This window comes from Gavialis gangeticus, unplaced genomic scaffold (assembly GCF_001723915.1).
Source record: "Gavialis gangeticus isolate Ggan-Ray unplaced genomic scaffold, GavGan_comp1, whole genome shotgun sequence".
NCBI lineage: Eukaryota > Metazoa > Chordata > Crocodylia > Gavialidae > Gavialis > Gavialis gangeticus.
Window position 1 is genome coordinate 121,890,310 of NW_017729022.1, and position 16,453 is coordinate 121,906,762.

At 40.2% G+C, this 16,453-nt stretch overlaps 1 protein-coding gene across 2 annotated transcripts in view; it reads left to right on the forward strand.

Annotated features, from left to right (window-relative positions):
• Positions 1–15,990, forward strand: part of ZC3H6 (zinc finger CCCH-type containing 6) — a 75,123-nt gene extending 59,133 nt beyond the window's left edge. For both annotated transcript variants that reach the window (XM_019516116.1, XM_019516115.1), the window contains exons 6-12: positions 1,083–1,199; positions 2,972–3,083; positions 4,124–4,233; positions 5,414–5,667; positions 6,022–6,542; positions 6,753–6,989; positions 13,569–15,990. In XM_019516116.1, coding sequence (XP_019371661.1) covers positions 1,083–1,199; positions 2,972–3,083; positions 4,124–4,233; positions 5,414–5,667; positions 6,022–6,542; positions 6,753–6,989; positions 13,569–15,070 — 2,853 coding nt within the window. In that variant the 3' untranslated portion in view covers positions 15,071–15,990. The remainder of the gene's footprint in view (positions 1–1,082; positions 1,200–2,971; positions 3,084–4,123; positions 4,234–5,413; positions 5,668–6,021; positions 6,543–6,752; positions 6,990–13,568) is intronic.
• Positions 15,991–16,453: the final 463 nt, after the last annotated feature.

Sequence of the window (16,453 nt, forward strand, 5' to 3'; positions counted from 1 at the left end):
TGAGGGGAACAGCTCTGCGATGGGCCTCGTGGACTATTGTCAATCTGGGATGAGAAGTGGGAACAGATAATCTGAGTTTTAGGAAATATTCTGTCTGGAGAGGAAGATCCTGAGGCTGGGATAGTATCTGAAAAGGAAGTCCTCATTAGCATTGTCCCCATCATAGAATCATATCTCTCATTTTCCTCTTTAACATGAAAATACCATCACTAACAGCTTACTTAAGTATATATGTAGGAAGGGTTGGGATTTGACTCCTACTGGTTGACTACAAGCTGTTAATACAGCTAGAATTCTTTATTTGTGTGTTTGTTCATGAGTGCATTTATTTGATTGTTTATTAGATTTATATGCTGCCCTGTCTTGAGCTTTTTTGGGGCAGCGTACAGTAAAAGAGAAACTAACTTACAGGGGAAAAAATTAAATATGGTAGCATAATCAGCCCAACCCCTCCCCAGTGTCTCCAAATTCCAAACATTCTACTTCACCCCACCCACTCGTGCCTCTAGTCTAGAAGAGCATCCCCCTGTGGCCCAACTTAACTCAACCCAGCTTTCCATCCCATCCCTCCCTGCCTCCATTCATTACCTCCATAAAAGAAGAATCTGTGGATTTGAGAGCTGTGGCTGTCCCCAAAACCCACTCATTCCTTCCCCCTCAAGAAGCACATTGTTCAATTTAAACAGTTATTACAAGAAATACAATATCCACCTTATGCACAGTAAATCTAGATTTATTTTTTCCTGCATTGGTTTCCTAAACTGAGATATACAAATCTTCATTATATTAGAAAGAAGCTTCTAACTTGGTTGCATTTATAACAGAACACCCACTATCTCCACCCTAAAAATTGATACGTGCATATTTAGTTTTACTTAACATTATAGGAGAAAAGAAGCTCTTTTTGTGAACTTTGTACAGCAATCTGTACTGAGGCCTGAAACCATGATGTATAATGATTATATTGAGAGTCATGCTCCATTTTGGAAAAACAACTGCTCAAAATACTGTAATTATTTTTCAAGTGTGCTCAGTGTGTAAATAGTATGTGCACATAAAAATGTGTGCGTTGTCTCTTATAGGATGGCAAACCAGTGAAGAAATGGGTGAATATGAGTCAAGAATTCATAAATCAACACACAGTGGAACACAAAGGAAAACAAATTTGTAAATATTTTCTTGAGGGGAGATGTATTAAGGTAAATACATACTTTCCTTCATTATGGATCACTTGAGGTAGAATAAAAAGATTGACTTTCCATTTCTGTTTAGCTAATAACAGGAAAACTTTTATGTTACTTTTTTTGCATTAATATTCTTTGCCAAAATATGTAAATGAAATATTAGGAAAAATGCTAGGGGAGTGGAAATGGCTTCATCTTGTTTTATTAAAGAATTGATGTCATATAAAAGTGATACATTATTGTTTCCATACTAGTGTGTACAATAAATATAGCTGTGTATTAGGCATCATTAACATTGGGTAATATGCAGTGGGTAACATTGGGTAATATACATGTATGCTTATTTTGGGCAGAGGCAATATGTAAATAGATTGAATTTTAAAATCTACTTTTGGGTATTATAGATTTTGAGACATATTAAAAGCATTGCTTTAACTGTGGAGAAAAAAGTATTTTCTTCAGTTTAAGAAGGAAAAATATTTAAAAGAAGCACCCAAGCAAAACTGCTGTCATCTTCCAGCCAAGAGATGTTAAGCAGCAGGAAGGAGATAAATTGAATTAGTCTGTGCTTTAATCTATAGCATAATAGCCTGCCATTGCATAGGGATTTTGTATTGTGCTGCTGCATCATTGTGAAATTCAGAGTACAACGCAGTGTAATCCTCTGATACTGAACCTAATCTTTGAATCAATTATAAGAGGGGTTATAGAAATCTGAAACACATTATGAAAATAATCAGTATTTGCCTACTGGCTGATTTTTGTGTATCAAAAATATATTTTTATGCTACTTATTTCTAGTTTCTCTATGAATTTGGAGGCTTGCCATTTTATGTGTTTTCATGATTGTAAACTTTGTCTCTTTGACTAAGTACAGGCGTTTGGGGAGGCTAAATCAGGTTCAGAATGGCAGCCCGATTTAGACTTGACTTGTCCCAGTGCTGACCTTATGCTTACAGATCTGGTCTCAGTAACCAACAGTCAGTCTAAACCTGTAACTGTGCAGAAGTTCCATGGGCACAAACCAGTCTAAAATTGCAGAACTCAGTTTAAGATAAACCTGGATCTACGTAGTATTAAATTTACTCTAGTTAGGTTAAACCAGTGCATGGAACTTCTGTATACAGTGGAGTTGCATCATACGCGCATTTAACTTACGTGAATTCAACTATACGCGCTCAGCTTATTTAACAATTTATTTAACAATTTAACAATGTATTAATTTAAATAGTGCGGGCGATTCTGCCTGCCATTCCGCTCAATGAGTGAGCTGTTCCCTCTGCTGTTCCCTCATGTTTTTTCCCATGCTGCGCCTCACATGCATACACATCACGGGTGGGGTGGGGCAGGGCTTCCCAGTCCCTCCTCTCGCTGTCCCTGGGACAATATATTTTGACTGTACACGATTTTCGCTTTACGTGCTGACTTTAGAACCTAACCCCTGCGTAAGATGCAGCTCCACTGTATAGTTTTCCCTTGCCAACCATGATTTTGAGTATGGGGCCAGCCATTTCTCCACAGACCACTGGTACATAGTCTTCGGAGTGCTGACCTAGAACCATTATTCTGTGTTAAATGGCCTCTTTATTCAGTTGTTTTTGGAATTTGAGGAAAATCAACGTGCTTAATAAACATTTGTATGTATGTTATTAAAGAAAATCTCAGAATTGGCTAATGAGGAAAGCTTTGTTGTTAGAATATGAAATGGAATGAGTCGACATTTAAAATTAATAACGTGTTTCTGTCCACCTGTCTGTCTGTCTGTCTCTCTCTCTCATTGTTCACAGGGAGACCAATGTAAATTTGATCATGATGCAGAAATAGAAAAGAAAAAGGAGATCTGCAAGTTTTACATACAGGGTTATTGTACCAAAGGAGAAAATTGCATTTATATGCATAATATCCTTCAGCAAAACTGTACTTGTATTAAATTCTGAATCGAGTTTTATATAAATATAAAATATATTATTATATCATTTATCATAATCTGATTTTTCCTTTAGTTACTTTACTGTGATATGCTGTAAATGGTCTCTGTGTAGAATTGTAACTGTTACTACAACCAATGATGGGAATTTGGACATGAGAAAAGTTGTATTCAAAAAGGTGCCTACAAATTCCATTATAGTTACAGACTTCTGTGGTTTCTTTACCGATCTTATTCTGAGGGCTGGAACTTGTTGTATAAAAACAAAAAAAATCTGAATATTAGTTTGTGCACAAGTTTCCTGTGCCACAAATCATTTCTTGTTTTTATGAAAAGCATACTAGATGACAAAAATATATAATGTACTACTAAATCTTGGTTCCTTCATGGTATTATTGGAAGACTAAAAATAAGAACTCTTAAAAATGAGTGTTTTTTAAAAACATTGCCTGTCTATTTGACACCCCACAGAAGGAATGGGATAGTTATAAAGCAGATGTAAAACACTTTTATTCTGATTTAATAGCATTTTACACCACAGGTATAATTTGTTATACAAATTGTACCTGTGATCGTAAACTATTAATACCATGAATTTGATGGACTTAATACATATGGTAAAAGATTAATAGACTTAAAGCTAGGTGCAGGGGGATGATTTGGGGCGTTGGGTGAGTTAAATGCATTTTTATAATAGATTTAGCTTATTTTTCTTGTTTTAAGGGCTCCATGTGGCTTTTTATTGAAGAATTGGGACTTCTGATTTTTAACTACAGTACTTAAAGTCTTATCAAAAGTAGAGTGATAACAAAGTAAATCAGTTATTAATGTGGCATCAAAGAAAATTAAATGGTAAACTGTTAGCTTGTAGTACTGTTTACTTTATGATTCTGGAGAGGATAAATATTTAGGGGCAGTTAAATTCTATCTGAAAATTAATTTTGTGAAATTGTTCAAACGTACACAAATCAGATGTTGTTATTTGTTAGAATCCTTAATAGTTTCTGCTTACATGAATTTCCTTGCAAGTTCTATCATACAGGAGCAAAATGCTATCAAGGAGATAAATGTAAATTTTCTCATGCTCCACTAACTGCAGAAACGAAAGAACTACTGGATAAGGTAAGTAATGTCAAAGTAAGCAAATATTCTTTTCCTCAAGTGAGAGGTAGGCAATTGGGCTACGTTTAGGGTGGAATTTTTAGGGGGTCTTGGAGAGAGAGGTGCTCAACTCCAGTGATATTTAATATTCCTAGTTCACTTAGCAAATCCTATCCTTAAGGTTTGGCTCTGTAACCACATACAACACTATGTATTCTCCTTTTTCCCCCCTTTCATTTTTTCCCCCTCTTATACCACTCCTTTTTGCCTCCTCTTCTTCGTCAGTATCCTTGTACTCTTATTTTTAAATGCATTCTTCTTTGGAACTGATTTTTTTGTTGGAATTGTTTTTTAGAACATTTTAACATTTTATAACTGATTGGTTTTTTAATTGTTTTTTAGAACATTTTATTTTCTTCCACCATTTAAATTAACTAATCAAAGGCCATGAACATCTTAAAATTTTCTGTTCCTAATTGTAGAAATGGTTTAATCCCTTGTGCTTTGCCACTGACCTGGAAGAAAATTTTAATGGGAAATTTATGATCCATTAATAACAAACTCAAAAGAAAGGCGATATAGTTGATATACCTTTAGAATTACATCTAAACGTAAAATGTAGTGCTACTTTGAAATGTTAATTGTAGCACATGGTTAGTGTAATCAGGGGACACGTCTACATGTGTGCCCAGGAGCAAAAAACTCTGGAGCGTATTGCTTTTTGCAGTTTATTCATGAGCACCACCTGGAGCCTGGTTGGAGGGATCTGGGCTGGCAGGGAAGCCAGGGAGTCAGCTGCAGGGGAGCTGGCTGAGGCAAAGGTTGCCTCAGGACAGGGCTAGCCAGCAGGCAGTCTCTGCACTGAGGCACACTGCACCCCAACCAGTTGCAGAGCGGCACATGGAGACGGGGGAACACATAGCCCAGGGTGCCTGCCAGCTAACCCTGCACTGAAGCATCCTGTGCCCCAGCCAGCCAAGGCAGCATCTACATGTGTGCTGCTGCTCACAAAAAAAATGCTGCTGCAGGGTGGTACTTGTATTTTACAAGACTACCTTGCTGCAAAGTTAATTAGTTTTGTGTGCCCTCATAGCTGTACGTGTCTGGACAGTAACACTCTGCTGTGCAGAAAATTAGTCTGCTGCACAGTAAAGCATCTTGTGTAGATGTGCCCAGTTTTAATTGCATTTCCTTGTTTTAGGTTTTGAATACGGAAGAAGAACCACAAAATGAAGATGAAAAAGAGCTGGAGGAGCTCAGAAAGCGTGGTATAGTTCCTCTTCCTAAACCACCTCCAGGAGTTGGGCTTTTACCAACACCACCAGAGCAGTTCTCATTTTCTGATCCTGATGCAGAAGGTTTTCAAGATCCTTCTGGTGACTTCAAGAAAATTCCATCTCTGTTTGAAATAGTTGTGAAACCAACTGTGGATTTAGCACACAAAATTGGAAAAAAGTAAGTTTTAAAATGGTCCATAGTAGGGGTCTCAAAAGTGCTCAGCTTTTTGGGCCGGACCTGGACCCAGACCACACTCCAGCAGTGGAACAAACAGCAGCAGCATAGGGATTAATACAGCCACCCTGTTGTGTCCCCTTCCCTCCCTACCCTCCTGCTGCCAGCATATATCTCCAAAAGAAATCTGTGTCCCAGAATTCAGGAGCAAGACCTAGTTCCTTAATCTGTTCTTATCAATTTCATCTAAACTTTAGACTACAGAAAATGTAAAGAGACATCTCTAAAGAATAATGGAATAATAAGTTATCAGTGTCTTTAGGTTCAAAATTTAACCTCTTAATTTTCTACACACAGGCCACCAACTTTCTATAACAGTGCATCTCCACCAAGGCCACCATTTCAGGGAAGTGACCCACATTCTCAGCACATGTATAATCCAGGGTCAAGTCCAGGGCCTGGACCCAGTATGTCACAAGGACATAACGGACCAGCAATGCACCCAGGTTCGCCTGGGCATCATCAGTGTTCAGGGCCTCAAGGTCCAGCGATGCCTCAGAGCCCACCTTTACAGCCTGTTCTGCCAGGCTTTTTAGGACCACAAAGTCAAGTTGGCATGCCTATCCAAGCACAGCAAGCTGGTCCACCTTTAACACCGCCAGGAATTGGTGCATCATACAACACTCCAGGAGTTCAAGGACATATGGTAAACATGCCCAGAGAGAATCATTGTCCAGCGGGTGCACCATATCAACAGATTCCAGGTGAACGGCAGCAGAATATTGGTTATGAGTCTATTCAGAATCCAGCTGATTTCTATGACAATTACTATTCTCATCAAGCTGTACATAACTTTCAGCCAACCAGCAACAGTGGTGGTAAGTCTGTGATTTAAAATCTTGTTTCTTGGTGAAAGATTTCTTTTTTCTGAAGTATTAAAATATCAAAACACAAGAACAGTCACTGAAGGAAGTATTAGCCAAATGGTTGCCTATAATTTACTTCAAAGTTAACAGTGTTCTTTAATTTGCCACTGGCTTCTTAATGCCAACACATCAGCTAATTATGTGTTGTTTTTGCATATGCAGATGGAGCATGGCATGGAGATTTTACAGATCATCCAGTTCACCTTATTGCTCAGGATTCACATAAGAGTGGAAGTGAGTCAGATTGCATCAGTAAAGCAGGCCATAAACCAGCTATTAATGTACCAGATTTTCTTCCAGCAATGCAGAAAGCCCTTTTTGTGAGACTTAGTCAAAAACAACAAGAAGATGGAGAATCAGTCAGCAGTCAGGTTCAGAGGACAATGAGCAAGGAAGAAGGTAACGTGTAGTCTGTTTCAGAATATAGCATACCCATTCTTACTCTGAAAACACTTTAATAACGCTAAGCCTATATACGATCCCTTTAAAATTTCAGCTGAAGAAGTTAACTTCACTTTCTTTCCCAATTTATTCTGGTAGGGGTTTGTGTGTGTGTGTGTGCACTCTTAAATAAGTCTTCCTTTTCATTTGAAAGATAAAAGATTTATCTGTGAATTTCATGATTTCTGTGTACAGGTTGCCTTCAGTTTTAAAAGTTGTTATGCTCTAAAAATGAGCATTAAAAAAGACATATTTACGGTTCTCCCATCACTTCTATAACAGATCTTCAGTTTAAACATAAAAATGCTTACTGCCACTTCCAGTGACAAAAATTCAGCCTAGGATATGGAGAGAAATTAGAACATTTGGTGCTCAGACGTTGCTGATAATGGAGTTGCTGCAATCTGAATTTATTTAACAGTTTTGTGGATGTAAGACTATGAATAGAATGCAGCTGTTACTCAGTTGAGTCAGTAAGGTAAGCAGAAAGAACTCTGAAAATAAATGAGAGTATATGCATTTTTAGTCACTTTTCAAAGTAGAGTCACTCTTTGTCTAAAGTTTTTTGGGATATTGTTAACTAGCTTGATAAGGTGGCCCAGTTTTTTGCACTGTACTTCAAGAGGGATGTGGACAACCTCAAAAGTGTTCAGAGAAAGGCCACTCATATGGTTAGGGGCCTGCAAGCAAAGCCCTATGAGGAGAGATTGAGAGACCTGGATCTCTTCAGCCTCTGCAAGAGAAGGCAGAGAGGTGATCTTGTGACCATCTACAAATTCATCAGAGGGTGAGGGGGGCAGCAAGGAATAGGAGATGCTCTGTTTACCAGGGCACCCCTTGGAGTAACTAGGAACAACAGCCACAAACTGACAGGCAGCAGATTTAGGTTAGACATCAGGAAGAACTTATTTACAGTAAGAGTAGCCAGAATCTGGAATGGGCTTCCAAGGGAGGTAGTGCACTCCCCTACTTCGGGGATCTTAAAGAGAAGGCAAGATGTGCACTCTTTCCCACCCAGGGCAGGGGGTCGGACTCCATGATCTACTTCAGTCCCCTCCAACCCAAACATCTATGAATCTATGTAATGGATACAAGTCCTATGAGCAGACGAGGAAGAAAAAAGAGCAAACTTGTTGTGGATATGCTTGCCCCTCTAAGCTGTCTAGCTTACTCATTAGATTAGAGGCTTGTTTTTACATTGTTAACAAGATTCACCTAACATTCCCTGACACTAAAATCAACATTAAATCATGTAAAATAAGATATTTTTCTCTCTGCTAATTTTTTACTTTTCCTTCACATTTGGATTATTCTGTGAAGTATTGGACCACGGGTGGTGTGACACTTCCTCTAGTTCAGTGGTCTGTATCCTTCTTTCCCACTGTACCACGGAGTGGGGGAGGGAGGAGGAGAAGCACCCACCACCACCGTTTCTTGCTGCTGCAGCATGGGAGAATCCCCTCCTAGTGAAGCCTCATATCTGCAGACCAGATCCATTGGCTGGATTGACCGCTGCTCTAATTGATAGGCAGTACACAGCAGGAAACCATACTCCATTTCTGTATGCTACATTCTCCAAGAGGCTGAGTGAACAGAGGTGTACAACTGAATAGAAATAATGTGTATATAGTCTCATGGTTTCAGTGCCATATTCTGGCATATGACAGCAAGAATAGGGCAAGGCATTTCTAGGAAAAGTTTGTATTTCTTTTTGCAAAGAAAAGAAATCCAAATTGTCATAAACTCCTAGAAGGAGATTTCAGACTGGATATAAGGAAAAACTTCAAGGTTCGTGTGATCGGACTGTGGAATAGATTCCCAGCAGGGGTGGTGCAGGCACCTACCCTGGAGTTCTTCAAAAGGAGACTGGATACACACCCTGCTGGGGATGTTTGACCCCAACAGTCTTTCCTGCCCAGAGGAGCAGGACTGGATCTGACGATCTCACGAGGTACCTTCCAGCCCTAAACTTCTGTGAAACTGTAAAAGCTTTCTCATGGGAGACTTTTATTATTGGGGTATCTGTTAGGAAGGAAGCATAGCGGTGCACAAACAGTCCAGCAGATTCATTATATGTATTGGGCATAACCGTTCAATACAGATGGTAGAGAAGCCAGTGAGGGGGAAAACTCCTCTTGACTTACTTTTCATCTTTACATTGTCAACCAATTCACCCTTCTTTCTGAGCAGTAACTTGGGTGAAACAATGATAAAATGATGGATTTCAGGATCCCAAGGGGAGGAAGGAAAGAGAGTAGCAGAATAAGGACGGTGAACTTCAGAAATACTGACTTGAACAGACTCAGGGAACTGGTGGGCAGGGTCCCTCAGGAGACAAGTCTGAGGGAAAAGGGAGTCTAGGAGAGCTAGCCATACTTTAAGGTGGCTCAAGAGTACAGGAGCAAACTATCTGCAAAAGGTAGTTTAGTTACAGAAGATGCAGATAAAGCTAAAGTATTGAATATGTTTTTTACTTTGGTTTTCACAAATACGGGCAGCTACCAGATGATGAGACCAGTTGACAGCAAAGAGAGGGAAGGAGGCAAACAACCTAGAGCAATGGTATTCAAACTTTTTGGACTCAAGGCACACCTCCATAACTTTTGTTAATGGAGTGGCATCCAATTTCAGAAGTGAATTTCTATATTACAGTGCTTACCTCCTTACGCAGTGGCTGGGCAGTAGGAATGAAAGATCATCCGGGCAGGGATAAACTTGAGCCTGGTTTGTCTGCCTAGCTTATCTGCTTATCTTCTAATACTTCACTTATCTCTTCCCACCTTGCAGCACCCTTCAAAGGATCTGGCAGCACTCCAGGGTCCGCCAGCACCCTGGCTGAGAAACACTGGCCTAGACTAATGGCAGATCAGGTTAGGGATTACGTAAAGAAGCTAGATGCTTTTAAGTTATAGAATCAGAGAAATGGGGCTGGACACTCTCTCACAATATTCTCATTAAGAAGCAAAGGAAATACAGACTAGATGAAAGTAGTGTAAGGTGGATTCATAACTGATTGGGTTGTTATATTAAATGAGTAGTCATCAATTATAGAATCACAGAAAATCAGGGTTGCAAGGGACCTCAGGAAGTCATCTAATCCAACCTCTGAATCAAAGCAGGACCATCCCCAATTAGATCATCCCAGTCAAGGCTTTGTCTACCCAGGTCTTAAAAACCTCCAAGGATGGAGAGTCCACAGCCTCTCTGGGTAACCTGTTCCAGTGTTTTAGCACCCTCCTTGTGAGAGAGTTTTTCCTAATATCTTACCTAAACTTCTCTTGCTGCAACTTGAAACCATTGCTCCTTGTTCTGTCATCTGCCACCACTGAGAACAGTCTAGCTCCATCCTCTTCATGTAGTTGAAGGCTGCTATTAAGTCTGCTCTCAGTCTTCTCTTTTCCAGTTCCCTCAGCCTCTCCTCAGAAGTGATGTGTCCTAGGCCCTTAACCATTTTTGTTGCCCTCCACTGGACTCTCTTCAATTTGCCCACTTCCTTTCTGTAGTGAAGGGCCCAAAACTGAACACAGTACTCTATATGTGGCCTCACCAGTGCTGAATAGAGGGCAGTAATCACTTTCCTTGACCTGCTGGCAAAACACCTACCAATGCAGTCCAGTGTGCTGTTAGCCTTCTTGGCAACAAGGACACACTGCTAGCTCAATGTTCAGCTTATTGTCCACTGTAACCCCCAAGTTCTTTTCTGCAGAGCTGCTGCCCAACCGTTCAGCCCCCAGCCTGTACTGGTGCATGGGATTGTTCCATCGTAAGTGCAGGACTTTGCACTTGTCCTTATTGAACTTCATGAGAGATCTTTTGGTCCAATATTGCAATTTGTCAAGGTCTCTCTGAATCCTAGCCCTACCCTCCTGCACATCTACTGCTCCCCACTCAGCTTGGTGTCATCAGCAAGCTTGCTGAGGGTGAACTCCATCCTATCCTCCAGGTCATTGATGAAGACATTGAACAAAACCTGCCCCAAGACGGAACCCTGGGACACTCTACTTGGTGATACTGGCTGCCAAGTAGACATCGATCCATTGACTACTACTCTCTCCAGCCAGTTTTCTATCCACATTACAGCCCATTCATCCAACCCATACTTTCTTAGCTTGCCTGAAAAAATGTTGTGGAAGACTATATCAAAACGCTTGCTGAAGTCATATCCACTGGTCTCCCCATATCCACAGAGCCAGTCATCTCATAGAAGGCAGTCAGGTTGGTCAAGCATGACTTGCCCTTGGTGAATCTGTGCTGACTAATCACCTGCTCCTCCAGGTGCTTAGAAATGGATTCATTGAGGACCTGTTGTATGATTTTTCCAAGGACTGAGATGAGTGTGACTGGTCTGTAGTTCCCTGGATCCACCTAGTTCCCTTTCTTAAATATTGGCACTATATTTGCCCTTTTCCAGTCATCTGGGACCTTCCTATACATCAGGATGGTTTGTTCCTGCACTCAGTGAGACTTCTTTGCCAACTTTCCTGGACGACTCTCCTCCTCAGAGTGGCCTCTTAGGGGATCCTGCCCATGAGTTCCCCGAGCAAGTCAAAGTCTGCTTTTCAGAAGTCCACGGTCCTTAAGCCACTGCTCTCCTTCCTTTGCTTCTTCAGGGTCCTGAACTCAATCATCTTATGGTCGCTGCTGCCCAGGTTGCCATCCACTACTACATTCCTCATTAATTCTTCCCTGTTTGTAAGCAGCAAGTCAAGAAAAGCATGGCCTCAGTTGGCCACTCCAGCACTTGCACCAGGAAGTTGTCCCCAGCACTCTCCAAAAACTTCCTGGATTGCCTGTGCACTGTTGTATTGCCCTCCCAGCAGATGTCAGGGTGACTGAAGTCTCCCATGAGAACCAGGGCCTGTGATCGGAAACTTGCACTAGCTGTTTGAAAAAATCCTCATCCACCACATCCTCCTGGTCTGGTGCTCTATAGTTAAATCCCCACCTTAATATCAATTGCTTAATGCGGTATAAGGGGTGTTCCTCATGGGTCTGTCCTGGGTCTGCTATTGTGTAATAATTTTGTAAATGATTTAGATGATGGGATTGAGTACACTTTCCAAATCTGCAAACAACACCAAGTTGGTTGATGTTCTAGATAGATACTCCAGAGAGTAGGGCTAGGATCCAGAGTGACCTGAGTAGAATAGAGAAATGCTCTGGCACAGGTCAAATGAAATTCACCAAAGACAGGTGCAAAGTGGTATACTTGGGACAGAATAAATACATGCAGAAATGCAGACTGGACAATGACTGGCTAGGCTCCAGTATTGCAGAGAAAGACCTGGCGGTTACAGTTGCCATAAATTGAATATGAGCCAAATGTGTTTTCTTGTTGCAAAATGAGGCAACAGCATCCTGGGTTGTATTATCAGGATTGTCACTTGCAAATCAAGAGAAGTGTTTTTCCACTATATTCAGAACTGTTGGGGCCTCACTTGGAGTGTTGTGTCCAGTTTTGGGTGCCACACTTCAAGATGGATGTGGGTACTTGAAAAGATTCCAGCCAGTGTAGGACAGCAAAAATGATTGGAGCTTGGGAGGCAAGACGTGCATGAAAAGACCATAAGAACTAGGGTTATTGAGTCTGAAGAAGAGAAGGCTGAGGGGAGATTATAGAAAGGATAGAAATGGGCTTTTATCTGTGGCTGTAGGGGACAGGAGTGAGTAGGAGCACTGGCTTCAATCTGCAGTAAGAGGAGTTTAGATTGGAGATTAGGAAGAACTTTCTGATTTTTTTTTTAAGATGGTCAAGCATTGGAACAGCTACCTAAGGAAATTGTGGATTGTCTATCACTGGGAACTTCCAAAAGCAGGTTAGATGGATACTTGGCTGGAATGGTTTAGTCAGGGATGATCTTGTCCTGAGCAGAAGCTGGACTAGATCAGTGGTTCCCAACCTTTTATAAACCGTGGCCCAATGGGAGTGAGATGGGGCGCATAGAGCCTGCTGCTTCCCTCCCAGGGCTGGTCCAGCTTTAATCCCAGAAGCTCAGCTGTAACCCTGGAAGCCACTCACCCAGGCAGACAAACGGGGTCTGATCAGGGGACTCATGCTATGACCTGGCAGCCAACCCACCACGTAGCCTGATAACAGGGCCATGGCCCAGTGGTTGGGAACCTCTGGACTAGATGACCTTATAAGGTTCCTTCCAGTCCTGCTTTCCTTTGATCTTATGACTCCATTTCCTGGACCATCAGGGCTACAATAACACTCTATTTAAAAATAGGAGAAACAATTTTCTTCTCTTTCAACCAACAGTAAAGATATCTTCCACTAGGATTTATGTGTTTAAAAATATGCTCATTACATTTTTGTTACTAACAGGTAAAAGTAGTTGTTTGTTCCATTCTCTTGTCTAAGTGCATTTCTATAATCATTGTTTAAAGATGCTGTTCTCCCTTTTTCAAGTCTTAATATTGGAGAAATGCAAGTTATTATTGAGAAATTTTACTTTTTTTTTTCAAGAAATGCAAAGCATTGTCTGTTGAACCTCTAGCGATCATGTTTTTAAAATAACTTTTGCTTTCTTTTAGATGATAATGTAAACTGGTATTCCAGTAGTGAAGAGGAAGAGGGAAGCAGTGTTAAATCAATATTAAAAACCTTAAAGAAACAAAGTGAGAATTTTAGGAATCGGCAGCAACATTCCACAGATCAGCATATGCTTAGTGTTCCTACTGACCCACGGCTTGCTAAAGAAAAGGCCATAGGAAATCAAGCTGTTGACCCAAGGTTGAGGTCGACTCCAAGATCAAATACTAGAAAACCTTCCGAATCGGCGTCATTAGACCCGAGACTTGCACGGGATCCTAGAATGTTGAGGATTAATGAAAGTGGACATGCAAGTTCTTCTGTTGCAGGTGCAAAGTTAGATTTACATCATACACATTCCGGAGTTAAAGTCAAACAAAAAGGAATGGATGATGATGAAGAGGATACGGAAAGAGAATTGAGAGAGCGAGCTTTTCTAATTCCTTTGGAACCTTTACCTGGTGTAACATTAAGGGATCCAAGATCTCAGCTTAGACAGTTCAGCCACATTAAAATGGATATTATCCTGATAAAACCAAACTTTGCTAAGCATATTGTATGGGCTCCTGAAGACCTACTTCCAATACCCTTACCTAAACCTGACCCAGTCTCTTCAATTAATTTACCTCTTCCTCCACTTATAGCTGACCAGAGGCTTAATAAATTACGGAATTTGAAAAATGATCCGCATCCAAATGCAATGCCAGCTGACCCAAGACTAGCAGCAAAAGTGAAAAATAGCATAACAAGCAGAAGTGGCTTTTTGGACCAATCTGCAGAGTCGCATGCCAGTAGTTCAAGCAAACTGGGAGATCCCCGCTTACAAAAAAATGTTGATCCCAGACTCCATAGACTGTCTAGTACAGACACTCACCATGGAATCGCAAAGGATTCTCATCCTCCAAAATTTGACCCTCGTCTAGCTAGATCTGGTATTGGTTCATCACAGTCCTCAGAAGCTGTGACATGTAAACCTGACCCAGACATTCTGCCTCCATATGCACCCAAGCTATCATCAACTGGTGTTAGACTGGGAACTCCAAGCTCCATACTTAGTGGTATTAGTTTATATGATCCAAGAGACCACAGTTCATCAATAGACACTGCTCCAAGTAATTCAGGAGAGAATGGAGAGAACCAGAAAAAAAGTATTCTGAAAAACACTGTAAAAAATGAGCCTAGTCTCTCAGAAGATACATTGCCACAGAAGGCTGCCTCAAATGTGGAAAAAACTACCGAAGCATCAGCAGAGGCCAGTTCAGATAAAGCAAATAGCATCAGTAAATCTCAGGCTAAGCATTCAAGCACTGCACCAGCAGTGCATAATCTTCCCATCCAGGCATTGTCAGGATTGATCAGACCACAGTACAGTGATCCAAGGCAAGTTAGACAGCCTGGACAGGTTAATCAAATGCAGGATAATGATCCAAATGGGGAATCGGATGATAAATCCCTGAAAGATGTTTTCAAGACCTTTGATCCAACTGCTTCACCATTTTGTTAGCAACTGAGTTCAGTCTTTTTACTGTTGTGAATATTGCAGTTTTCTGCTATTTTGTAACTGGTTTACCTCTATGCTTTATTTATTTTTAAATTATAATTATCAACACTTTTCAGCTGCTAATCTCAGAACCACATGCGGTTATACAGTATGCTATAGTGTTTGCAAAGCTGTGGTATTTTCTATATTATACTTTTCCAATTTCAGGGAGATTAATTGACATGTAGAAAAAGACATGTATCATGTTAGACCTGATAAAAGCACTTTCATTGTAAATAAGTCATTAAGAATTCAACTCCGAAGACCTTGTATATGTGTAAGTTGTCTCTTTCATAATCAACATTTAGATATAATGATTGCCACTTTTGTATGATTGTATAGGTTCAAGCAATATGATGTACATTACTGTGAGAGACACTATTTAAGACGAGGATTGTCTGACTTACCAAGCCAAACCTACTAACTGAAATATACATAGATGATGTAAGAGGAACATGTTGATCCTCCTTTTCAGAGCAGTGGATGTAAGACATTGTTTTTATTCATGCGGTCAATATTCTTAGTGTAAAAGATACCTATATCACTTATTGCGGAGTTAAAATGTCATATCTTTAAAAGTATTTTATTCTATACTGTAAATAGAAGAAATTGTGAAGTCAATAACTAGAAGAACATTACTGTTAAAGTAGAGAATACCTAAGTTCTCTAATACAAAAAAGTTTTTATTTAATTTTTCACACATACACAATTCTGACTTAGTGTGATAGGTTACATTGTGGTGTTCATGTATTGCAATGTATTTTTGTATTCAGATGCTTAATTTGTATTGCTTTTTTGTATTGATGTAACTGCAGTACTTGTATTCATTGTGTCTTTATGACATTTTTAACAAAAAAATTAAAAAAGGGTACAATTAAAGTCTAGTAGTGACTATTAAACTAATAAATTACCAGAGAGTTGGACTGTGGGAAAGCAGGAATGGAAAATGTCTGAAGCAGAGATGATAATCAAATATGCTGTAAATACTCAGCTGCCACAAGAAGGTACTGCAACAGGATCTGGCTGTACTTTCATAGGTAAAACTCCCATTAACTCCAAAGGAACTATTAATTGAGCAGTCATCAAAATCAAACCCTTCATGTTGCACTCTCTCTCTTGCACATGTGTGTGCGCACTCTTTCTCTCTTGTACTTGCTTGCGTTCTTTTTAACAAAATATAGCTAGTCATCAAAGGCATGTACCATACAAAGTGTCAGGTGTCATCATGGGTCTTTCACCCATGAGGATTTAGTAGCTCAGACCACAGCTGACTTCAGTTCTCCTTGGTTCTACCCTTTGGGCTGTCTTTGTGTATGGCTCTGTTAAATCTACAGTAATTAGTCTTAA